This window comes from Haliaeetus leucocephalus, unplaced genomic scaffold (genome assembly GCF_000737465.1).
Source record: "Haliaeetus leucocephalus isolate CR32 unplaced genomic scaffold, Haliaeetus_leucocephalus-4.0 Scaffold696, whole genome shotgun sequence".
Lineage (NCBI taxonomy): Eukaryota > Metazoa > Chordata > Aves > Accipitriformes > Accipitridae > Haliaeetus > Haliaeetus leucocephalus.
Window position 1 is genome coordinate 865,958 of NW_010973132.1, and position 24,960 is coordinate 890,917.

Here is a 24,960-nt window from a genome sequence, read left to right on the forward strand (position 1 = left end):
ATGTTCCATGAGGTGCTGCGGGGCCCGTTTCCACCCAGAGTGCTGCCTTTTCTGGCAGCTGTGCTTTTCCAAAGGAAGGAGAGGAAAGAGACTGGGTTTTATCACTGGCGGGTAAGACAAATTGTAGCGCTGTCTTTGAGACACCATTCCTTAGCCGATGTGTTCGGCAGTGACTTGCTGTTACTGCACGTGTGGAAAACCAGTCCTGCGCTTCTGCGGGAATTAATCAAAAAGTTTATAGTTTGGGGAAAATTTTGGATAACAAGAATGCTAATGGAGATTCCAGGTTTTTAGTAAATTCAGGGTCTGTGTGAGGCAATGCAGAGCAGGTCTCTTTCCTTAGGTTTTGGGAAGCAGAATTAAGCTGATGCCATGTATTTTGGGGGGGGGGGGAAGGAGAGTGCAGAATACTGCACTTCTCATCAGTAGAGACAAAATAGTGCTTATCTGTTTTCTTGCAAAATATCCTTGATTACCATTCCCTTCCTTTCTGCTTTCTAACTTATCCCACAGGGCTTAATAATCTACAGTAGACAAAGATTAACGATGACTTCACACCCTGTTCATAATGCAGCACAACCACATTAGATAAAGTGGTTTCAATGTGTTTGTCCTTTAACTGGTGTATAATCATTCCATTGTATACGATGGCCTGGCCAATAACCTCGATTTTTGAATTGCACTAAATGTTTGCGAAGGAGCCTTTCCCTGGGAGATCTGGTCTGTCATCTGATTACCTGTCCTGCTGACCCCCACACCTCAATCTACAACTTAAAATTGAGGTGATCATTAGATGTCACAAGGTGGCTTGCTGCCTCTGTGCCTGTCCACACTTCTGCTTGCTGTGTGATAAAAATTCAACATGATCAGATCTCTAATTTTCCAGAGTTTAGCCTTAGTTTCACATATCTAAAGACAAACAGCAATATAAGTGGGAGCGAGCCTAGTGTTTGCCACTGCTGTTGTGATACTGAGCTGCTAGCACTACTCGTATCACCCGACTGATCATAAAACTTGCCCTCCAGAAGACCATGGTTCTTAGGACTGGGTCTGAATTCTCCTTTTATGACTGTGGGTGCACACTTCTGTGAGAGGAAGGAAAGTGCAAGGGGTGCCTAGGAAAGCCAGGAGTTTGCTTTTGGGTTTAAAAGTAAACTTGTGGCACTTTGACCACAAGGAAGGAAATTATGGGCAGCAGTGTTTACCTGGGAGCAGGAACAATACAGGGAGTAAGTGCTCCTTTGTTAAGCCAGACATTTTTTTTGAGCTACCTGATTTGCCTGGTAGCTTTGAACACAAAAGAAAATACAGCTTAGAAGTTACATTTTTATTTGCTACTGATTTTGCTATTATTGCTAACAGTTGTTAGCAGGGTTGAGTGTGTGAAAATTCAGTCTTGTACGCTCATTTAAGGATTTCAAGGGGGTTTGTGCTTCAGATGCAGTCTCCTGAGCTCTGGAAAAGGTGATTCTGAAAAATCATTAAAGTGCAAAGTAGAAACTGGTTGCTTGCACCCATTGCATATGTCGGTGTGCTTTCATGTATGCTGGTATAGGCAGAACTGTCGTTATTTGTTGCTCATTTCCCATACAGATTTCTTGCCTGCCTTTTCCCTGATGCATTCAGATAGAACATATCTGATATTCTCATGCTTCATTACTCTGCATGCTCACCTTGCAACATGTTATGACCTTGCTGTGCCTTGGCTAAAAGATAAGTAGAAAGGGCAGATGGGAAGGTTCTGGCATAACTCGTAGCACAGACTTGGGAGCACAGTGAAATGTCTGTTGCGTTACGTGCCCTTAAATTATGATCTGGGTGTGGAAAATGTATCCTCAGCTGTGTAATGACTGCCTGCAAATCAAAGGTTGTTAGAGACCTTTGGAAAGGACTTTATTTTGAACATGTAACTATATATTGATAGATGGTGTGCAGTAAAAGAAGGATATGCTGTCTTCAGGGTGTACTGTGCTTCCTCTGCTGATGGTGTCAGATTTCCAGATGATAGGCTACCTGAGTGAAGATTGCTTTGACAGCAGTGGGGGTGTGATTATGTAGCTTCATTTCTCAACAACCTGAAGAGTTGCAGCACCTTTAGGAAGTCGTTGAGAATCACATACGCAATCTTGAATTTCTGTAGTCCATTCCCCACCTTGATGAGGTAGAAAGGAGGTCAGGCTTTGCCTGAGGAACTAGTGTCAGTGACTGAACAAAATAGAGGTGATTAGGAAAGGTTTAAAAAGGAGGAAAAACTAGCATCTGAAGGATAGAGCTCATGGTGAAATTCGATGTGAAGGCATGGCTTGTTCCCAGAAACAAATGAGGGAAGGAGTATCTTCAGCATGTTGATGCTGCAAATATAAGTCCTTTAACAGTAATAATGGTATAATTGGAGTTTATTTGCACAAATTTAATTTAGCACCTGCATGTGAGCCATCTTAGACAACCTGTGTAATTTTTACCCTTCACTTGTTCATCAGGGTGGATGGTACTCAGTACAAAGATGTTCAGTATACTATGTATGTCTTGGTTTTATTGGGTTTTGTTCAAACCCTGTTTTGCAAAAGCCGGCAAGTATCTTAAAGTGGTAAGAAATATGGAAAACTCCAGAAATATGTGACTGCTTAACAAACATAGTACAGTTCCATTTATCAGATAACGAATATTCAAGGAGAGCTTGACAGTTCAGGGTTCATTGGTTTCCTTGAGATCCTAGTTAGTAATATGTAGGGCCAATGTTTTTATATAATGTTTGGCGTACTGCAGCATTTTGTTGTAAGTGAAGATCCCATTGAATTCAGTTGTAGGTGAATACTTAGCATATCTGAAATTAAACTCTGGTCTCAAGCCAACCATGTAGAAAATGATGAACGTGAAGTAGTGACCACTTGTGAAAAGCATTTTGAAATGGGATTTAAGAATAGAAAAGGTTCTTAGCTGGACAGAATTGTGTCATAACTGATGGAAATCAGGCAGAATCCCATTCTGTTCATGAGCCTTACACAGCTGCTTCTGTGCGGTCTCTGCACTAAATCCTTTCAAGCTGTTTTCTCCTGTCTTCCCCCTCCCCCCCCCTTAGTCCTTCATGATCTTCTAGGATTCAGTCAGGCTTTTTTTTCCTCTTCACATCCAGGCAATTAGATACTAACATTACTTTCCAAAAATAGCCTCCTAGAAGCTTTCAAGAGCAAGGATTACATTTTGATCTACGCTGGTAAAGTGGCATGCATGTTTATAGTGCTGATACCAGTAACAGTCCAGAATGAAAAGGAATTTAAGGTTTGTCTTTTCTTGCTCAAACTGCCATGAAGTATGTGTTCCTACAAGAAAGTGAGTTTTTTCTTCTTTGTAAACAGTGTATGCTTTCTATGTCTTTAGACCATGCTGTTAAGATTCTCGCCGTGTCTGCTATTACTCAAGCATGCATGTGCCCTTGGCAAATAGTCTTAAACTAGCCAAGTCATGATGAAAATCATTTGAGCAGCTTCAGTGTCTGCTTATCCTTCAGCAGGAATGAACTAACGAAGAAATTCAAAATTGTTCTGTAATTAGAGGAAACCCTAAATAAAGGACTTATTTTCTGAAGTCTGTGAGGAGTTATCCTAAGACATCACGCATTGCCGTGCTGAAAGGGAATTGAGTTTCCTTCTAGACTCCTTTAGTCCTCTAGTCTTCTTCCAGGACACTGAAAGTGCTGTGTGTGTTCCCAAACTGACTCATTAATAGTTTATTTTGGGCTGGCTGGTCTGATCCATTTCTCTGGACTGATACTGATGTGGTCATAGAACAGGCATTGCAGTTGAGTTACATGCTGAGCTTGTTTCTCTCTTTTCAGTGGGAGAAGCACCCTTACTACAACCTAACAGTAAAAGTCCTCCGAGCCAGAAACATCAAGGGTACAGATCTGTGTAAGTATTTAGTCAAGGTGTTATGAAAACAGACTGTTTGTTGTATGCATACCTGTAACACAGGTAGCATTGTTATGGGAACTTCTTATCTACACATAGTATATTGCCTTTATGTCTGAACAAAGGCTTCTCTTGTAAAGCATTATATGTATTTTAAAAGCTTGATACAAGGCCAAGCTGCAGATTAACCCTGCTACTTGCAGAACAAGATCGGGTATGTCCTGGTGATGTTTTGCTTCCCTGCTCCTTTACACATCCTACTGTGGCCCATTCTGTGTTCCTTTGTCTGGATTCAGCTCTCTGGTCATGGCAAATTTCACCCTTGCTCCTGCTGAACAGTCTTCTTGCGCTAGAAGTAGCAATCTTCAATTCTAGCTTCCAAATATTTATTTTCTCAGTTGTAGTAGTGCTTTCTTTCATGTGCCTGCTATTTTGTTGATGTAATTGAAGCTTTTTAAGAGGGTAGGTGGTTGACTGATTCCAAGACAAACTGCTTTTTACCTCTTCCTGGTTTTGATAGCATGGTATATATTCCCTTTCTCTTATGCATCTGTGTTGAATAAAGCTCTTAGGGCTGTTTGGGGCATTTGGACCTTTAAAACTCTCTTGAGATTTAATTCCTTCAGATTTAATACAGTAAGGTAGTCTGCCTGCCTCAAGTTTATATCTGGCGTCCAACACTGAACTATTGGAATGCTAAATGACTGTCCGGGGAATGGAAAACCCTCCTGAAAGGCTGAGGGCTAGAATCACACTGTGAAGAGAAGTTCTTTTCATGGCCTTTCTGTTCAACTGGAGTGAAGAATGGTTCTCATACTTGCGTTGTTAAAGGGGCCTTAACTGGAAGAAGGAAGGACTCCGAGACAATTGGTTATTTTTAGGGAATGTAAACAGAAGGCTCAGCTCCTGGCCAGGCTAGATGAGGGTATAGCAGTGGTGGATATTGTCTACTTGGACTTCAGTAAGGCTTTTGACACTGTCTCGCATAGTATTCTCATAGAGAAGCTGATGAATTATGGGCTAGATGAGCAGACAGGGAGTTGGACTGAAAACTGGCTGAATGGCAGAGCTTAAAGGGTGGTGATCAGTGGTACAAAGTCTAGTTGGAAGTCAGTAACTAGTGGTGTAACCTAGGGGTTCCATTCTGGGTCCCATATTGTTCAGTGTCTTCATTAACGATCTGGATGATGGGGCAAAGTGTACCCTCAGCAAGTTTGCTTATGTTACAAAACTGGCAGGAGTGACTGGTACGCTGAAGGGTCATGCTGCTATCCAGCAGGGATCTCAATGGGCTGGAAAAGCAGGCTGATGGGAACCTCATGCAGTTCAACAGAAAGAAATGGAAGTCCTGCATCCAGGGAAGATCAGCCCTGTGCACCAGCATATGCTGGGGGCTTATTGGCTGGAAAACAGCTTTGCAGAAAAGGACCTGGGGGTCTTGGCGGACAGCAAGCTGACCATAAGCCAGCAATGTGCCCTTGCTGCCAGGGAGGCTAATGGTATCCTGGGCTGCATTAGTAGGAGCATTGCCAACAGGGCAAGCAAAGTGATCCTTCCCCTCTTCTCAGCACTGGTGGGGCTGCATCTGGAGTACTGTGCCTAGTTCTAGGCACTCCATTAACAGAGATATTGGAGCTACCAAAAAGAGTCTTGTGAAGGGCCACTAAGACTGTAAACAGACTGGAGCGTCTCTCACACTAGGAGAGGCTGAGAGATCTGGGACTGCTTAGCCTGCAGAACAGAAGGCTCAGGGGGATGTGTACAAGTATCTGAAAGGAGGATGTTAAGGAAATGAAGTCAGACACTTTCAGTGGTCCCCAGTGACAGGACAAGAGGCAATGAGCCTGATATCAGCAGTCATCTTTGTTAAAAAGTTGATCTTCCTCATTTCGAAAAGTAGTCTCTTTTATCAAGGCCTTCATGGTTTGGATGAACCAGAAAAGAAGAAGTATAGGTACCTAATGTTGAATTTGCTACTGTTTAAAGAAGTGTACTTCATTAAAGGCTTTTGCTTTACAAGTCCAGCCTTAAATTTGCATGTTTCTATGATACAATGAGATCTAGAAAATTAGGAGCTCATGGGAAAGAGTATGTTTGATTAAAGTTTTTCTGATGTTTGCCTCTACACTCTCTGCTCTAGTGTCCAAGGCAGACTGCTACGTGGAACTAAAGCTGCCCACTGCATCTCCCATAGTCTCCCGAACTCAGGTTGTTGACAACTCTGATAACCCAGAATGGAATGAAACTTTCCAGTATCGAATCCATAGTGCTGTCAAGGTAAGGAGTGCGCTTTGTGGAGCTGGCTGGGCTGTCTGCATTTGTGTACTGGCTTACTTTTGATACTTCATTCAAAACCAAGGGATCTTTATTACCCTCAAAACCAGTGTTGCTTGTAAGGTGTCAGTCATCTTAAAGTGGTACAAAAAACTGTACCATGCATGTCCAGTGATAACCACAGCAGTTTGTAACTGCACTCTTGTGTAAATTGCAGCTAGAATTTTCCATAAATGTCCTTGTGATGCAACTCAGGAAAGGGAAGTCATGGCACTACGTGGTAGAGTTCAAGGAAATTCCTTGCTAAAGCAGGTTTCTATTTGAGGATTGCTTCTACTTTCACAGAGTAGCAGTTGCCTTCTTGTAGCTCTACTTGCTTTACACAGCCAAGTGGCTGAGTGACAATAATGGGAACTAAATTTCAAATCACTTTGCCACTTAGTTCATTCAGTCAAGTTCCTGTGATTGAGAAAAGCAAAATTCAAACTTTTAGAGACAGTACATCTGTCTGCTGTCTGAGCATGACCTAATAGAGTATTGAAAAACTCTTCAGATTGCCAGCATTCATTCTCAAAGTAGACATTAATGGTAGAGGGAAGGAAACTGTACTTTAAAAGGCTAGTGTTAGTATGGTACTATTGCTTTAAATAACATCCTAGGCTTTGGAATAACGTGCTTATTAACTATCCCACTCACTGGAGTACCTTCCCATAATGGTTGGTAACAAAGGTGGAATGGTAATTGACTTAAATGGTAAGAAAAAGCTCACACACTCTGAAGCTTAGTTTGCAGTTTTCTTCCCCTGCAGTCTCACAAGGTCTCTGTGTGGTTACTGTTGTGAGGCTACACCTGCACAATTCTAAGTTCAGTCTTGTCTCCTTGAAAACTAGTTGCTGCAGGGCCACTTTTTGGGTGCTATATGTACTCATTGTATCTATTTCAATTAGTTTCTGCTGGACTTGCCTGCTCTGAGACAGTGCTGAGCAGGAAGTGATAGGTCCCTATAACATCCTGGACTGAATCATGCTGAAAGAGTGGAAATTGCTGTTGCTTCCTCAGGCAAATCTGTGCCTGAAGCTCGTGGAGAGTACTGCCACATGCATTTGCTTGGGGCCGCTCTCTAGTTGGGAAGATCAGAAAATCTTTTAGCTAAACACTATCAACTAGGAGCTTTTTTAAACTATGCTGTAAGTCCTGCTGGAAATAGCGAATTCTCTTCAGGAGTGGGAAAGGGGAAGGGTATTGATTAATGCATAAAGTGTCTATTGGATACAGGTACTCAGGTTTATGGAAGTGTTTCTGTCTCTTCATCTCTGAGGCTGTTTGTTTCTGTTTGGTTTTAGAACATTCTGGAACTGACACTCTATGATAAGGATGTCCTTGTCAGTGATGAGCTCACGTCTATCGTCTTTGATGTAGGGGGCATGAAGCTGGGTCAGCCCTTGCTGCGCACTTTCAGGTTGAACCCTGAGGTTAGTCCCTGGCTTCCTTCCAGGTCAACTGTGAATAGCTGCATCTCATCATTACAGAAATCCGGCAGTACATGCTAGTTGATTTATCTGTATGTAGAAGCCAGAAAGGGAAAATGTGTCAGCAGGTGACAGCAGCATATATGGTTTTACTATCATCTGAGATGTTTTTAAAATTCCTAGTGATTTTATTTTTGTGTGTGTGTGTGTGTTCCACAGTCTTTCATGCCTAACTAAATGAAACTTGGGATGACTGCTTTCTTTCAGAAGATGTTAAAACACCTTTAAAGGGAACTGAATTTTCAGGAGACTAGAGGGGGCTTAAAGTGAGCTTAAAATTAAAGGCATTTGCAGTCAGCAATCATTGTGGGGACTGCAGACTGCCTAGTTGATCATCATCAGTTCGCAGTGAAGAAGTTTATTGCTGCAAAGGTTACCTCCATATTTAATAAGTCAAAAGCCTAAGAAAAGGCTATTTTCCCTGAGTTATGTTCAGTTACATTTAACCTCTGCTTCATGTGGGTGCCATGGGTGCATATTAGCTGCTCTCATTCCTTGTGCACCTGTTTATGGACTTGCAACAAGACAGCTTGTTTTACGTAGCTAAAGCCACATCACGAGTCTGATCTTTTTTGTAACTGCTTCAAACACATTGCTGCAATAGGTCTGGATTAAAGCTGAGCTAATGATGTGTCTTGAGAAATTTGGCTTCAGTGCTGTTAGTCAGTGCTGGTATAGTCAGAAGCAGACTAACTGGTATGCAGTTAGCAGGGAGGTGTTGGTCAGTGTCACAGGCACTCTAAATTATTTGTGATCATGGAAAGAGGCTTTGTAACTTCCTTGTCCCCACTAACTCTGTCCCATTTGCTGAATGCGTAAGTCATCTTGAGCAGTATTTGTGGAACTGGAAACTTCAACTTCAGTAAAGAGAATTACATAGATTGGCTTCTACTTGGTTATTTTAAAAGCTCCGTTAGGTCTGATGTCAAGCATTTACAGTATGCTGTGGTAGGGGGAAAGATGGCTGGATCAATGTCTCTCAAAGACAAAGGCAGCAATGAGTTAAGAGTACAGTCTGCTGAAATAATAAATGGGAGGAAGCACAAAGCCTCATGTAGAAGCTGTTTGCAGAGATGGCACTGCAGTGGTATTTGAGCCAGAAGAGTTGTGTGTGGGGGTTTTTTTGTTTGTTTTTGTTTTCATTAGCAGGGTAGTGGATCTGAGAGCCAACTCGCACTTGTGTGCACTTGTGTCCTCAAATATAGATGTGCCTGGTCATATAGGATATGTCCAGGAGGAGAGGAATATTTAAAGAACAACAACAACAAAAGGCATAAATTTAAACTTTCCAAAATTTAACTGGAGCTTTTGTAAAAGCAACAAAAATAGTTATTGTAGTTTGTAACAGGAAGAACGCTTAATCTCTTGGAAAAACTTCTCATAATAATATTCAAGATCAAGGGTCACGTGTGTCCAACTTTTATTTTCAAAGGCTAATGAAGAGCTGGACGTAGAGTTTTACTTGGAGAAATGGTGAGTCTTACCTGAAGAGCTGAATGAACTTGTGCTCTGCAGATATGTTGTCTTAGTTGTTTTTTCTGTGCAGGGACAGTCTTGCCCATAAAAAGGCTAATGCTGTACAGTTCTCTGTGGTGTTCAAGTTGATTCACCAATGGCTGATCACAAATATACTTAAAGCTCAAGTCACCAAAACTTTTAGGGTACCAAAAAAGAAATAAAATTTTGCTGGACTTCATGGGAATGGCAGCGCTGCAAAAGAAATGAATATTTTGTGGATGAGTTAACTTAGGACTGGAAAGCTTTCACAGTTAACCTTGCAATATAAACAAAGGGATACTTTATCTGATAGTCTATCTAAGCTCAGCTTTTCTCTAGGTTATCAAAATAACTGAGATGGGGAGGCCTTATAGCACATGCTTATAGTTGCAGACAAATTTTTTCTTCAGTATTTTTCCCCCCATTGTTCTGTGAAGGGAAATATACCTGGTGTCAGTCTAGTTTGCATAGATCTCTCACACCAAGGACCTTTCTCCCCCACCACTTATCCAGGCAGTTAGTTTATAAAGTAGGATGAAGCAAATTAAAAACAAAACTCATTTGCATGAAATCTTTTCCTTTCACAGCTCAGATGCCCCTACAGAGGTCTTGACTAATGGAGTCCTTGTGGTGAGTACATGGAAGTCAATTACATATATGTTGGGATTTACTCCTGAAAGGTAGGTTTTTAGCAGCAAGAGGACAAGAGTTGTTGAGAATTCCAATCCTGCTTCCAAATAGCTCTTACTCTCTCTGCATCTGCCCCTTTTTTTTAATTTGCTGGTTTAAAAAGCTTTGTCAATTTTTAAAACTTGATACCAACTCACAGAAAAGGTTGGGGGTTTTTTTGGGGGGGGGGGGGGGGGGAGTGTTGGTTTTTTTTCCAGTAGGGCTGTTTTAAAAAGTATAAGCAAGAAATGTCTTTAGGAGGCTAGTGCGTCTTGCAGATTGTATTGAGGTTTCTAGCCTAGATGCTGGCCAGGTACAGTTCCCCTTGTTATCTTAACATGTATTATTTCTAAGCTTTTATCAGTGCCATTAGTAAGTAGGTGATGCCTCCTGTTCTCAGACTCAAGAGTTTTGGTCTTGAGGGATTTGTCTGTTCTCTTGGGGCAATCAGTCTAAGAAAATCAGTGCATTATACATTAAAAATACAGGTGTTACCACCCCTTTTCTGCACTCAAACTAAAGGGACTGGAGCGATGTTTTTAATAAGGAGAAAAGGATGGGAAAGAGTTCATCATTGTCAAAATGCAGAGTTTTAACATTTTTTCAGGAAAAATTGGTGGCATTTAACAGCCTAGTTCTGCAAACTATTTCACATGAGAGTCTTTTGTGTTCCCATTTCCCATAGCAAATCAGTCTTACGTTCAAGCAGTGGAGTAGTATCTTATCTTTTAGAGTAATTATGGCCAATTAAGTATCTCATCTGCTACCCTAGAAGGGAAGCTGGCGACTGAATGGCATGAGACACTAAATTTCAAGAGGACATAGACAATCCAGGACAGAAAGTCATGGCAGAATTTATGAAGTGCTTGCCTGGATCTGAACAAGTTCTGAATAGGTACTCACACATGCATTAAAAAAAAGGTAAAACAACAGAAAAAAAACAGGTGTTGAGAACTTGTTACTATGAAGTACCAGTTGCAAAAAAACCCAGTAATTGGACTAGAAAGAGTGGTTTTGATTTTTGAAACAAGCAAATAATCCCATCCTGCTGAAATAAAACTTGCTTTTTATTTGAAAGATCAAAATAATCCATAATGTTTTTTTGACAGCTTGCAGCTGTAAACCTATACCTAGTATAGTAGGTGGATTAAGCTTCAATAAAGAAGTGAACTAAAATCTCATAACCAGAGGTGGTTTCTTTTCTTCATAGGTTCATCCTTGCTTGTCTCTGCAAGGCACTGTCAACAAAGAGGAAAAAACAGGAGACAGCCAGCAAGGTAGGGCTGCCTGCAGAGTTGAAGTCAGATCTACTTTTCAGCATGTTTATTCCCTGGGAGAGGGGGAAGACTTGATTCTCTGTCTATACAGTGCATTTTTATTTACTGACTTAAAAATTGTCTTTTTAAGTTAATTTTGCTTTTATTTTTAATGCTAAACAGTATTGGGTCACATCCACTGGTACCACACAAGAGAGTTTTTGCTTGTGTTTTCATAGTCTCAGCTACACTTAACAAGTATCTGATTTTGAACATTTATTTAAATGGCTCCTGTGGTCTAAACTTCTTATTCTAATGCACAGGGAGCTGTGAGGTCAAGGTGTCTGTTCCAGGGGCATATCAGAAGCAGTTGTGTATTCCCTGGAGGCCAGGCAATGAGAAGGATTATGGAACCTCATTTGTCTTTCATGTGGATAAAGAAATGTGTCCAGAACTGCAAGTGGAGCTGGAGCAAACCATATCTGTCCTACAGGTAAGCATCTGTGCTGACTGCTACAAAGTTTACAGACTACTTTTGAATAAATACACTCTGAAACCAGTACCTTTTGGTCCATGAAAGTGTCCTTAAACATAAATTGAACAGCCTTAATTTGATCATGAGAAGGTCAGGGACTTCTTTAGATGTTTAGGGATGTCAGGTTTGGGTATATTATTCAGCTACCCGTGGATGTCAAAAGCTTGCATTGGAAGCAAGTTTCTTGGGGAGTACTATATGTATGTGGTGCTAGCAACCATCTATTATGAAGGATACTAATCACTTCCAGATACACCTTTTTGATCAAACTTAACTCTGTAATGTTGTAATTGCTCAGATCAAAATTTTGTAGGCTAGAAGCTTGTCTTGAATGGATGTATTATTTTTCTGGTTATGTATTAGGAATTTATGAGCAAAGAGATAAGTTTTTCTCTATCATTGCTTTTTACACACTACTATTTTTTATTTTAAAAATTGAATAAAAAATGTCAGACTTTGCATTGGATCTTTGACATTGGGTAAGGAGGTGAACTTGTCTTAGAAGTATATCCTTCCCAACACTTTAAAATCTGTTCAAACTTGGGGATTAAAAAAATCTGAATCTGCACATGCTTGCTACATGAAGACATCTTTGCTTTCAGCTGTTGAGATACTCTATAGTAAGTCTTTTCTGTCAGAAACTTGTAGAGCACTTGCCACTTGCAAGGGTTTATTTAGCTTTGTCTATCACTTCACAGTTTCTACAGGTACCCATGCAGTGTGTGTATCCCATAGGAGTGACTGAATGTTCATTGTGGTGACTGCTCCCAGTATGGCCTGACACTAAAAATGAGAGCAAGGAAACTATTTATTCTGTGATGTTATTCATCCTCACAAGCAGTTGGGCAGCATGAATGCAGATGGTGATCTTTACTCTAGAGGCAGCTACGGAGAAGAGAACACAAAAAAGAATATGGAAGAATAGCTTTGCAGTAGAGTTGGTTGGGCAGCAAATGTGAAATGAAGAGAGAGACCTGGACTTAATTAGTCAAAAACTCAGAGGCAGGCAAGCAAAAACACAGTAGAAGTCAACCATGGAGATTAGCCCAGGTGGTAAACCTCAACCAAACCACCCCTGGTATCTAGCAGAACATACTCCTTCAAGAGCTGGCCTAGAGCGCATAGCTATCCAGTATGACCTTTCCTCTCTTATCAGAGGTAGGAGAGTGCCAGGAATATAGTAATGTTGCTTGCCCTGTACCTAAATGCATGTTATTTGCTCCTGTTAGGAGGAGGACAGTGGGCTTAGAGGGACATTTGACTCAGGACAGCTGTTTTTGGTCAGAAGACATCTGTGAAATCTGTGGGTAGTTCCTTGTCTGTCTTCAGTTCTTGTTGTGAGAAGGGTGACAACATATTGTTTCTTTAAGCTGCTGTCTCCTCCCAAGGGTTGAGGCCTGCAGTGTGTGTAAAGGCTCCAGCCCACCTGGTAGGCTGTGTAGGTTTGAGTGTGGCCCTGTGATAAAAAGGGTTTTTTTAATATGCCTCTTTTAAATTTAGGAATCTGCAGAAAGCTCTGTGTTAAGAGAGCTTGCCACTTGCTAATACAACATGGGAGAAAACTCAAAGGTTTCCTGGCAAACTTTAATTTGTTCTGCTTGTAAAGATAATTATGGTTTTTTAATTGCATGCTCCCATTTGTTCCTAAGGCTATTATCTTATTTCCTATTTAGTGGTATTTTTTCTGTATGTCTAACACTGTTGCCTTGTTGGTTTTCCAAATCCTGATATGAAGACAGAATGCAAGCTCACTTGTGAGCTTTCTGACACATGTCGGAACACAATGATTTTGGGAGGAAATTTTCTATTTGGAGGTAAAGATTTTTTCCTTGTGGCAGACAGCTATATTTAAAAAAACAAACCCAAACAACCCAACCCAAAACCAAACAACCAAAAAAAAAAGAAGCTATTTGAGTGACACAAAAAATCCCAGCAAAGATCTGTCAAGCAGAGCGCAGGATGATCTTGAAAAGCCCTAGACTTTTGGGAAAGATTTAGTTATAATGATCATATGGATTGTTTGCTGTTTTGACATATGAAAGTAATATCTAACTTTTTTCTGGAGAGCTCAAAAAACATTTTGTTCTTTATTAGGATGGTATGAACCCTCATATTGAAAAGCATACTACAGTTATGGGATTGGGGACTGTACCAGTGAATTCCCTTCCTATTGGACAAAAGGTTGATAGAATCGTTTCTCTGGGAGAGGTAATGTCAACATTTTGCACTTGTTTTAACATGCTTGGGATAACTTTTTCCCCATTGCCTATAGACATTTGGAAAGTTAAGCTGCACATGATTCTTAGGAGTGCCATTTTCTTGGCTATCTAGAATGAAATACTGAGATTACTCAGTGCAATTCTTCTAAAAATGTTTTCATGGCTGCATCTTGAAAAATAAGTATAAAGTTCATCACTTTCCAAAGCAAAAAGTCTGTTAGGGTATGAATGAAAAATACCAGAGGAGGCAAAAAGCAAGAAGCTTGCAGAAGAAATAATTTTCTTCACCCTGCTCTCTGAGTAAATGTTTTTACTTTCTGTGGAGGCTATTGAAAATGTCTAAAATAGGTGCAAAGGAAAGGTGTTCCAGAGATGTAGTTTAGTGGGTGAATGTGCTTTTCTGGTTAGTATCTAGTGATGCTGTTGATGTCATAACCTCTAGTTAGTAGTTCCGCCTATGTAATTGCTACCAATTGCAAGATGTGTTCTCTCCTTTCACAGGGACAAAGTTTGGATATGAGTTTGAAAACTCAAGAGAGGTGAGTAGGAGCCTCCAAGACCTCTAAAAATCAGGAAAGGCCTTTATTCTCATAGTGAAGGAACTGAGTGACTCTCCCTGCTGTTCTGGGGAGTTTTCTGTTCTGTCTGTTGTCTCCATTGATCTCTTGGGATACATTAGAGAAAAATACCTGGTTGTTTTTCTTCTGAAGGCTGTGACTCGTGACTTTGCAGATACTGTCTATTGGATTGGTGTCAGTCCTGCTGAAATCTGAACAAATTTTGTGTTCCTAATACTTAAACATAAAATAGCTGGTGGTGTAAATATTAATCGGCTTTCTTAGATACACGTAGTTTCCAAAATATGTGCAGTGCTGTACTGACAAATAGGAAAGGACATCTCAGTGTGTGAAGAGCTTGAACTATAAAATAGATGAAGGGTGCAAGAAAGAAGAGATAAGGAAAGAATAACACACAAAACTGAGCAGTTGGCTAGTAAGTTGGTAGGGTCATTGGGTGTATAGTAATTAACTGAAGATCCTGCTCCCCTTTCACAAACTCATGGCAAGTTTATTGGCATTCAGTTGTCCCCTTCTGCCTCTTAAGTTTAGAAATTTCTCTTTTAAAATCGTTCTTCCCCTCATTTCTCTATCCATGTCAATACAGTGATCTCAGTTGTTCCTCATACAATCTTCTTTACCTACTGAGAATCTTTTCTTTCTTTGTGAAATTCCTGAAGCTTAATCTGAATACTGTTTGACACAACCTTTGTATTTATACATTAAGGAAGAAATACAATAGGGAGAAGTTTCATTTTTACTTCCAAAAGCTGCTGTTACAAAATAGCTGGTGTATAGACATACACTAAAACTTCATTTAGGAGTTTGATCCAGTGATTCAGTTCAGCACCTAGACTGTGTATTCACAGAAACTGATTTTGCCTGGTAATTACAAATCCTTGATGATTTTGGTTATTTTTGTTTTAATTTCTACTTAAGCACTTGGGATCTTGACATACGTCTGGGTTTTGACCTCTGTAAAGAGGAGAGAGAATTTTTGGACAAAAGGAAGAAAATAGTTTCAGAGACACTGAGGAAGACTCTTCACTTAAAAGAATCCCCTCCAAAAGATGAGGTATGGAGCACAGTGCTGTAATGAGATATGTAAAATCCTTTGTGCTTGGTTGATAATTAGGTATTGTAGGATTCTTTGCCTGTAATCAACAGAAACCATGGTTTGCATTCACCATGGTGTGAGGTAGATCCCTGTGACATTTCAGTTCTGAAGTCTCAAATGTTGTTATATTTCTAAAATTTTGAGGGATATGTGTGTGTTTTGGAACACAAAAAATTGAAATTTCAGAATGTATGTACCTTCTTTAGTTGAACTCTTGTTTCTTGGCCTTTGAGCTCTGAATTGTGATGGGAAAGTCTGTTTCAGAATGGTTAAACTGAAGCTCAGATCACAGGAACAGCTTCCTAATTGCTGATTTGAGAACACTGTTATAGCTAGGTAGCCTGATACCTTGCTTTGTGATCTTTGGGTGCTGTTATAAGAATTATTGCCCTTTTATTGTTCTTATGTTTATATTGTATGGCATGCAAGTAAATGTGTGATAATATACATAACAATTTCAGTAAGTGGCTGTCCCTAAGATAACACTGCTATGTTTTATAGTAAACAATATATTTCAATTACAAAGTAGTGAAAGGAGTTCTGGTTGAAATCAAACCTGAAATTACTTGAAATGTAAATAGAAATAGAGATTTTATCTCTTCTTGTTATAAGAATGAGACTGAAATGGGATTAGTTCTGTAATTTACTGGCAATTCAAAAGTCTGTGATTGTGACTGAGTTTGCTGCCTGCAGGTTCCAGTTGTAGCAGTACTGGGGTCTGGAGGTGGGATGAGAGCACTGACTTCGTTCTATGGCAGTCTTGCTGGGCTTCAGCAGCTGGGCCTTTTGGATGCTGCAATATATCTGTGTGGAATTTCTGGATCTACTTGGTAAGTTACATGCAGTGTTGATTCCAGAAACTTACAGGTGAATATGGTAGCGTTGATGCAAAATAAGGCCAAAATTGCATTTGTGCCATCTAGACGGACAACGAGGTCAAATATTTTATCAGTTCTCACCTGTGAGTTCTGATGGGGATCCTAAAGAGTCCAAGAGATCCATTATACTTCTAACCCATACAGCTACTGGCTAAATTTATGAATCTGCTGCTTTTGCAAGCCTGGCAGTTGAATATTAGAACGTACTACGTGAATAAAACTGCTGTGTGTTCCCTCAGAGCCTTGACTTCAAAAACTTTCCCCATTTCCTTGCTCTTGCCAAGAAGATAACCGAGGTGGTGCAAGTCACTGGAAACATGTCCACATGGACCACTGTGCCAACACATTCCAAAATGCTGTATGCAGCTGAATAGAAGGATAGCACCAGCTTGCTCTTTGGTGGACTGGAGCAATGTGCTGAAATGTTAGACATGGCTAGAATGTTTCAGTAGTTCAGTGCTTGGAGTTTGTGGTGAAGTCATCCCTCATAATTACACATTGTTTTCATGAAATGATTTCACTGAGGACTTGTGCAACCTGACAGTATAATCCTCCCTTCCAGAGCTTTATGTGTTAAATTAACTCCTATGTATCTAGTTCTTCCACTGACCTTGTGATCTGGCGTGCCCCTTTTGATTCAGAAACAGACTTTCAAACAAATGTAGGCATCTGTTCACGTGGATAGCCAATAGGCCAAACCAGTTTCTCATTTAATTAGACCTGTGTTCTGATGAAGGCTATGGCCTCTATTGCTGTATTCAGTAGCACCCTTGCTGTCAGCCAGTCTCTCAGGGTTGTTATGGCCTGGAGTTAACTCATCTTTTTGAACGGGTTCATGTGTGCTAGCATATGATACTTGAAACATCCTTGAAAGGTAGGTTAGCAATCAGGATGAAGTTGTCCTGTAGGTGTCAGGGTTTTCAGCATGTTTCAGAGTTCAGAAATCCATTATTATGGTCTCTCTTCTCTTCACGATGTTTTGTCTTTTAGCTAGACTTCTCAAGCTTTTAGTTTGGTGCTGCAGCACTAATTATAACTAGCTAAAATTGTTTATACAAGGGTCATTATTACTGATGACATTAATATAAGCATTTTCAGGTGTTTATCGACATTATATCAAGACCCTGACTGGTCACAGAAAGACCTTCAAGATGCAATCAGAAGAGCTCAGGGTACTGTGTCCAGCAGCAAAGCAGGGGCATTTTCCCCAGAACGACTGAAATACTATTTCCAGGAGCTGAATGCAATGGAGATTAGTGGACGGAAAGTTTCCTTTACAGATTTGTGGGGCCTTATTGTGGAATATTTCCTACAACAGAAGGTAAAAGAGTTCACGTTTGGAAGTGTATTGCTGTTTGTCTTCCAGGTGGGAGCTCTGCCCACCCACATGTTGTGTGTCAAGAAACCAATTACTCTCTACCTTTGTGAACTGTTCTGGAATAGGTGGTGTGGAATAAACATAGGGAGTTCTCATCTCTTTCTGTCCTGGGGTTCCCAGCACCCTTCTTTAGTAAAGAATTATGAAGTCGTATAGATCAGTCTTATAGAAAAATGTAGTGTTTATTTGGAATGACTGTTACTAAATTAATAGTTTCTTTACTGGGCAGGTTAAGCCTGAGAGAATGATGTTGGTTTTGCAAAATGGCATTACTGTGCAGTATTTACTATGCTAATCGAAGTCAGAAATCAGAGGGGTAACTAGTTTATTAATAATACCAGACGTTCTAAATATGCAACTGCATAAATATTCTGGCAAAATCTAACCATATGCATGGACAGAGGGAGGAAAAGGGACTTTGAATCAGTAGCACTATTAGTCAGAAATGCTAAGCAACAGCTTCAAACTATCGAAGTATGGACACAGAACTTACCTGACTAAAGTGTGCTTTTCCTTCCTTGCTTGTAACCAGGAAGATCCATCAAAGCTGTCTGATCAGCAAGAAGCAGTGAAATGGGCCCAGAACCCCTATCCTATCTATGCAGCTGTCAATGTGAGACCCAATATTAGCAGTGGTGACTTTGCAGGTATGAACATGGCAAACTTATTTTTGTTTGCTAAAATTCATAAATTCCTTTCACCTATCCAGTTCCTTGGGTAGTGAGTGGCTGCCAACAGGAAACCTGGCTCAAGCAGCAGTTGGTAGTGCAACAGGCAATAGGATACTGCTTGGCAGAATGCTATCCTGATCGCAAATGTCTTCATCATGGTTGTAACAGAGAAATGAAGTTCAACTCTGCTGGCCACTCTGCGTGTTTTTCTAGAAAATGCTTGAAATTTTCAGGAACTGAGAGGGAAGATTCTTACAATACATGAGTCTGTGCCTGATCAGAGGATTGGAGTCCTTGGTAATTAGGTGACCTACTTTCTTTTATAGTCTCAGATAATCAATTTGTGTAGGATTCACGTAAAATGATGGGTTGGCAACCTTGTAGCATGCATCATCAAAATTGTGGTTTTTAGCAGCCTGGGTTCTTGCTGGTTATACAATTACAGTAAAAAAAAATGAAGGCCGGTCCTATTCCAAGTCACTTGAAACTTTAAATATGATGCAATAAGTGAGGGTAGATACAGTGAGACAGGAACAGAAACGCTTGTGTACCATCTGTGTACCACTATGGGACTTTTGTTTGTTTTGCTCTGGACAAGTGTGCGTGTATGACAGTGAATTTGATTTGTAAATATTTGTGGAAAGCTTTCAAGCATGAGGGGACACTTTGATAAGCAGACAGTGAAGTCTGACACAGTGGGTCAATTGAGTTTTCAAGTCAGTACTGTAGTAGTTGCTGAGAGATGGTAAGTAGCATGAAGAAAGGCTGAGAAAAGTGAATTAGCTTCCATTTGTGATGGAAAAGGGAGCCATCAGAATGGTTTAAAGTGGCAGTAAAATAGGCAGGTTATTTCTGCAGTAACAAAGTCAAGATAGAGCAAGATGGGATTTTAATTTTTTTTTTTTTTTTTCCAAAAGGCAGGAAGAAAGGAGGTTGTATTTAGTCAATGAAAACCTGTAGAAGAGTTTTTATTAATCATGTGTAAGATAGAGAATCACTGAGAAGAGTGGCAGGGAAATCCATAGTGAAGGTGAAAAGCAGAGGGAGACTCCCTTCTGTCTCCCTTGTGTGAACAGAAATCAAATGGGCATTTTCACCTACGTTTACTCTGAGATTAATAAATATCCTGTTGGCTTGTTCTTAGAATGGTGTGAGTTCACTCCCTATGAAGTTGGATTTCGCAAATATGGAGCTTTTGTCCGAACAGAGAACTTTGACAGTGAGTTCTTCATGGGACGGCTTGTCCAGAAACGTCCAGAGCCTAGGATTTGTTTTCTACAAGGTATGATCTTACAGTAATGAATAAAATGGGGAGATGGAAAGGAGCTACGCTGCTTTTGGGGCTCATCAACATAAACCCATGCCCTTTTGTTCCTTCCTAAAGAATTTGAAGAAGGGAAAAATGTAAAATCTTTCTCCAAAGGTTTAGGTGTATGTTCATAGTATTAGTCTGGTGTCCTGAGTCTGCAAGAAGACTCTTTTTATGAGCTGCCCGTCAAAAATTTCTGCTTTAGGTCTTCCCATTCTCTTGCCATCTTTCCCTTGCTGATAGAAGAGATTTTCTCTTGGAGAAGTTTCTGCATTGTATTATTACATCAGAATTTGTCACATGATTAACTCAAAGGTTTAAACTCAAACATTACCTGTTAGAATAGTAGGGGTCAAGTGACAGCCCTCTCCCATGACGAATGGCAGCTGAATTATAGGCCTTTTGGTTACACTGTGAAAAGCCTTTTGAGTATTAAATTCTTTTATGTTTCTCCTGCAGGAATGTGGGGCAGTGCCTTTGCTGCAAGCTTGGATGATATCTGCCTGAAGGTGGTTGGTATAGGACTGGGCTTTCTAGATTCTTTCAAAGATGTTATCAAAGTTGTAGGTAAGAACATGCATTAAAATAATAGGATTTTTCAAAAGATTCCTGTTTTTGGAATGATCATACAAATAGTATGACTCAAAAATGTGCTATATTTTCAAAATCAGCATAAAGGATGGATTTGGACAGATCTCTCTTGTACTGTATTATTCCCTTCCATCACACATATAGTGAAGAAAGCAATTTTAGTTTTCCAGTACACTTTCTCTTCCTTTTTAAAATTTTGTATCTGACTTTTGACTATAAATTTGGGCTAGTTCTGGGAGCTGTCTTAAACACATATTGCAAGTGCAGGGTTTGTAGTCATGAGAAGAGGAAGAACAGAAACTGGAGTGCTAAGTAGGAGGATGGAAAACAGGTTTTCAAATCCCTCCTTGGCCTGATTTTTGTAACCTTGGATAAGCTGGTTCTATGTTTACGCATTGTTCTCCATTTGTACAATGCCTCCCTAGCAGTGAAAAGGAAGTGTATTAAAGGCTGAGAGTTACTCAGGTGCATAGTTACAGCCTTATAGTAAGTAGTAGGGGGAGATATTTTTTTCTTCTCTGCTTTTGCAGCCCCAGTTTTTCCACCCATGCTTTTGTTGTTGTAACTATAAATGCTCCTGTGTGCGCGTGACCGTTGTTGTTTTATAAGATGGAAGTTGTCATCACTTGGTAACAAGGATTTCTTTGTGTGGGTTTGAAATGCATATGGACAATGATTTGTGAGTAATGCTAAACAGGGCAGGTAAATTATCCAGCTATAGAATATACAGCTCATTTAAATTTCATTACAATACTTTTTTTATTAGAGGACAAACTCAGCCTTAGGACAACTGGTTAAATATTGTAGAAGAAAAGTCTGATTGAAATGTTGGAGCTGGACAAGCGTTTTCTGTGTGTTCTGCATCCTTCTGTGGCTTCTGCAGATGACTGCCGAAGATTCCATTTCCGAGATCCAACACGGCTGAAGACTCGCTTGGTTATACCTGGGGGCCCCTTGTTACAAATTTTTCAGGATTTCTTCAAGTCCCGGGTCACATGTGGAGAAACCTTCAACTTCATGCGGGGATTGTATCTTCATAAAGATTATGTTAACATCAAGAAATTTGTGGCTTGGAGAGGTAAATGAGTCTATATGTATCTGGGGTGTAAAATAGCATGTTAATGTTCTGTAACAGTCAATGTTACAGAACAGAAGTGAGCTTGACTTTGTTCCACTGAAGTCAGGGAATTTACCCCTTCTTACACTGTAGCAAAAAATTTGGTCCGCTATGTGTGTTGTGGCATATAAGGCAACCTCATCATCAGACTTTACAGGTCAGTCTCAGATGAATGTGCATGTTGGAATGTCTTTTTTCTTCTTATAGCCCTAGCATAAGCTTTGTTTGCTGCTTGTTACTGAGAGGTGTGTAATGATTCGTTATAGTTACTTGTGTTACTTGGAGTGTCTTCTAGGCACTCATCTGGATGCATTTCCCAACCAGCTGACCCCCATGGAAGAAAGCTTGTATTTAGTGGATGGTGGCTTTTCTATCAACTCTCCCTTTCCTTCGGTACTTCAGCCAGAGAGGGATGTGGATGTTATCTTGTCATTCAATTTTTCCTGGGAAGCTCCATTTGAGGTGAGAGATGTAGCTGAGCATTATTACATGAAGATAAAAGCACAGAATCATATTCACAACAGCAGCAGATCAGTTGATGTTGAATACAAACACTAATGAAAGAATGCATTAAAATAAATCCTTACCTTTTTCAAATATTATTGTACTATTTTTTTTACTGTGAATGTCATGAGGAGATGGAAAGTGACAACTGTAATAAGATTCAAAACTTTTCAGAAGCCTGAATAGATTGTTATCTAAAATAAGAGTATTTGCTTGGCTCATATGATCCTTGTTACTTAGATGTATGCTTCTAATGGAAGAGTGGCTATTGGTGATTTTCTTCATGAAAACAAGTTATTTCCTTTCTATACAAGTGTTTATATTTAAGTGCAGAAAAGTCAAAGTGAATATATTTAGAGTAACAAAACATAAAAAGTCACAGCTGCAAACTGTTGATGTTTGGTAGCAGTTCTCAGTTCTGCTCTTCAGTCTTCTTCTGTATCACCAGCCAGAAAAATTGTTTCTGCCAATTTGAAGTTGGATTTGTTGCCTTTTTTTTTTTTTTGTTGAAAGTCTATCGCCCTTTGAGAATTGTAGTTAGATGATCTTAGAGGTGTTGCTGATACTCTATTGAAATTATTTTTGTTCTTTGACAACAGGTTTTAGAGCTCACTCAGAAATACTGTGAGGAGCGGGAAATTCCTTTTCCAAAAATCAAATTGAGTGAGGAAGATGAAAAGAAGCCAAAAGAGTGTTACCTGTTTGTGGATGATGATAATCCAAAGGCTCCAGTTGTGCTCCATTTCCCATTGGTGAATGACACCTTCCAGAAATACAAAGCTCCAGGTAAAGGAGCTGTATCTTAAAGAGCTATTTTTACAATCATTTGGGTGTGTTGATGGGGAAAATTCAGTGGGCTCAGTGTCCCTCCTTTCATTCTTCTTAGTATTACCCTGTATTTATTAAATTGTTACTTTCATTTAAGGTGGAATTAGCTTCCACTAGTTTTTTGGAAGGGAGAGTGGGAGAAGAGGCTGACAATTAAAAAAAACAAAAAACCAAAACAATCTAAAGGCTGAAAGAATCAAAATTAGGCAATATTTTTGCTGCTTCTTTCTGAACCTTTCTGCCCTGATACCTGATTTTGTTACTTTTAGTTACTCTGAATATACACGAAAGCACTACAAATCGGATTAAATAAGTTCATTTCTTTATTGGATATGAATAAACCACTAAGCAGCAAAGTGTTGGGGACCAATCCATATGTCAGATCATGTAACTCAATGTTAAGTGGCCTGTGCCCTTGTAGTGTAAGGCCAAGTGATAAATGATCGTTGCTTCATTTAATGTGATCTGTATAGACAGTAAGGCCCACCTCAGTCTATCCAGTAAGAGTACTGGAATGAAAGATAGAGCTATACCTTTAAGAAGAGACAGACAAAATTCAATGTCCTATTTCTCCCATGCTGGGAGGAAACAGCATCCTGAAGAAAACCTTTGGAATACATAGAAATGAATGTGCAGGACTGATGCAGGCAAGGGAAATGTAAAGGACTCTGTTAATGCTATCTATATTAATACTATAATATTTGCCAGGCCCTGGCTGCATTTACTCATCAACGATGAAGAGTTTCAAAGTATTGGGCTTGAATATGGCTCAAGACTACTATTTCTAGAATAGCAACAAGCAAAAGTGTTTTTAGCAAATTACTTTAACGTTCATCTTTCAAGATTGGTATTTATAAATTTAAGTGACAGGGTGCTAAAAACACGAGTTACCATATTTTGTATAGTATATACTACCCTCCTAAGGTCAGTTGAACTCAGGGTGTTAGTGTTTTTTATTTTAGTGTAGAACAGTACTTCCAGAAGAGTTGAGCTTTGCATTTCCTGTTTTGAGCATGATAATCATGGATGTACTAAACAATTTATCACAATGAAAATGTATTTTAGTCCTGTATTTTGGAGTCTAGTGGAAGTAGAAAGAGTAATAATACTGTACCTTCAGCTTCCAAGCATTTTGGATCCTGAAGGAGCTGAAATCTCTGAGGAGCAGCTTTGCGGAAAAAGTTAAGGTTCAACAGTTATCTGTGGTATCCTCCTTGCAGAATCCAACTAAAATGAGCCTACTACAGCTGCTTGTTTTGTGTGGTTTGGTTTTTTCTTTTGGCTTTTTTTTTTTCCTTGCTGCAGGAGTTAAACGTGAGTCAGAAGAAGAGAAATCCTTTGGTGACTTTGTCATTGAGTCGAAAGATTCTCCATACCGTACACTAAATTTCACCTTTGAGCCATACGATTTCATCAGATTGGTGGAAGTGAATCGCTACAATGTTCTGAACAGCAAGGACACTCTCTTCAAAACCCTAAACTTGGCTCTGCAAAGGAGAAAGTTGAAGAAAGTCATCAATATGTCCAATACATAAGCAGCTTCCATAGCTGAGGATACAGCCAGGCTGCAGTGTACAAAAGTCGTGTGGTTCAAGACAGAATACCAAAAACTAATAGCTGGAAACTGTCTTGTGAAGGGAGTAGCACATGTGACACTGAAAATCCAGATAACGGATGCTCTTAACAAAAACTCAAGGGATGTACAGTGCAACATGGATGTTGCTTTGTCATGTGGGGAAGAGTAGGGAATTATCTAGGCCAGTATCTCATCTTACAGTGGCTGATACCAGATGACTAGGGAGGTCTATTCAAACAGTTCAAGCACCTGGAGAATAATCTTCCAAACTCCTCTGAGTGAAGCACCTCTTTTTGTCAAAGGTCTGGCAGCGTTCAAGGAAACTCTGATTTCTCCTATACCTTTATCTCTCTTGCTTTTTGAACCTCCGTCCACGAACTTTCACAATTTACATCATCTGGCAAGGAACTCCACCAATTGTAACTATGCACGGAGAGAGGAAATGTCTCCTTTTGTTTTCAGTGTGCTACTGGCTGATGCCCATGTACTTTCAAGACTGAACAGTCATTATCTGCTTTCCATTTTTGCCATTCATCGTTTCAAAGAT

General features: G+C 39.8%; 1 protein-coding gene across 2 annotated transcripts; it reads left to right on the forward strand.

Annotated features, from left to right (window-relative positions):
- On the forward strand, positions 1-24,960 carry PLA2G4F (phospholipase A2, group IVF). Of its 2 annotated transcripts, XM_010580050.1 has the most exons (20): positions 1-111; positions 3,836-3,908; positions 6,049-6,185; positions 7,526-7,654; positions 9,144-9,184; positions 9,796-9,838; positions 11,088-11,154; positions 11,457-11,626; positions 13,763-13,876; positions 14,389-14,426; positions 15,384-15,519; positions 16,255-16,391; positions 17,538-17,760; positions 18,350-18,464; positions 19,633-19,770; positions 20,257-20,364; positions 21,272-21,466; positions 21,801-21,967; positions 22,609-22,795; positions 24,143-24,960. In XM_010580050.1, exons 1-20 carry the CDS (start codon positions 1-3, stop codon positions 24,370-24,372), a joined length of 2,559 nt encoding a protein of 852 aa, XP_010578352.1. In that variant the 3' UTR covers positions 24,373-24,960. The 2 variants fall into 2 exon arrangements, with proteins under 2 accessions (XP_010578352.1, XP_010578351.1); XM_010580049.1 differs by lacking the exon at positions 24,143-24,960 and having other exon boundaries at positions 21,791-21,967; positions 22,609-22,692.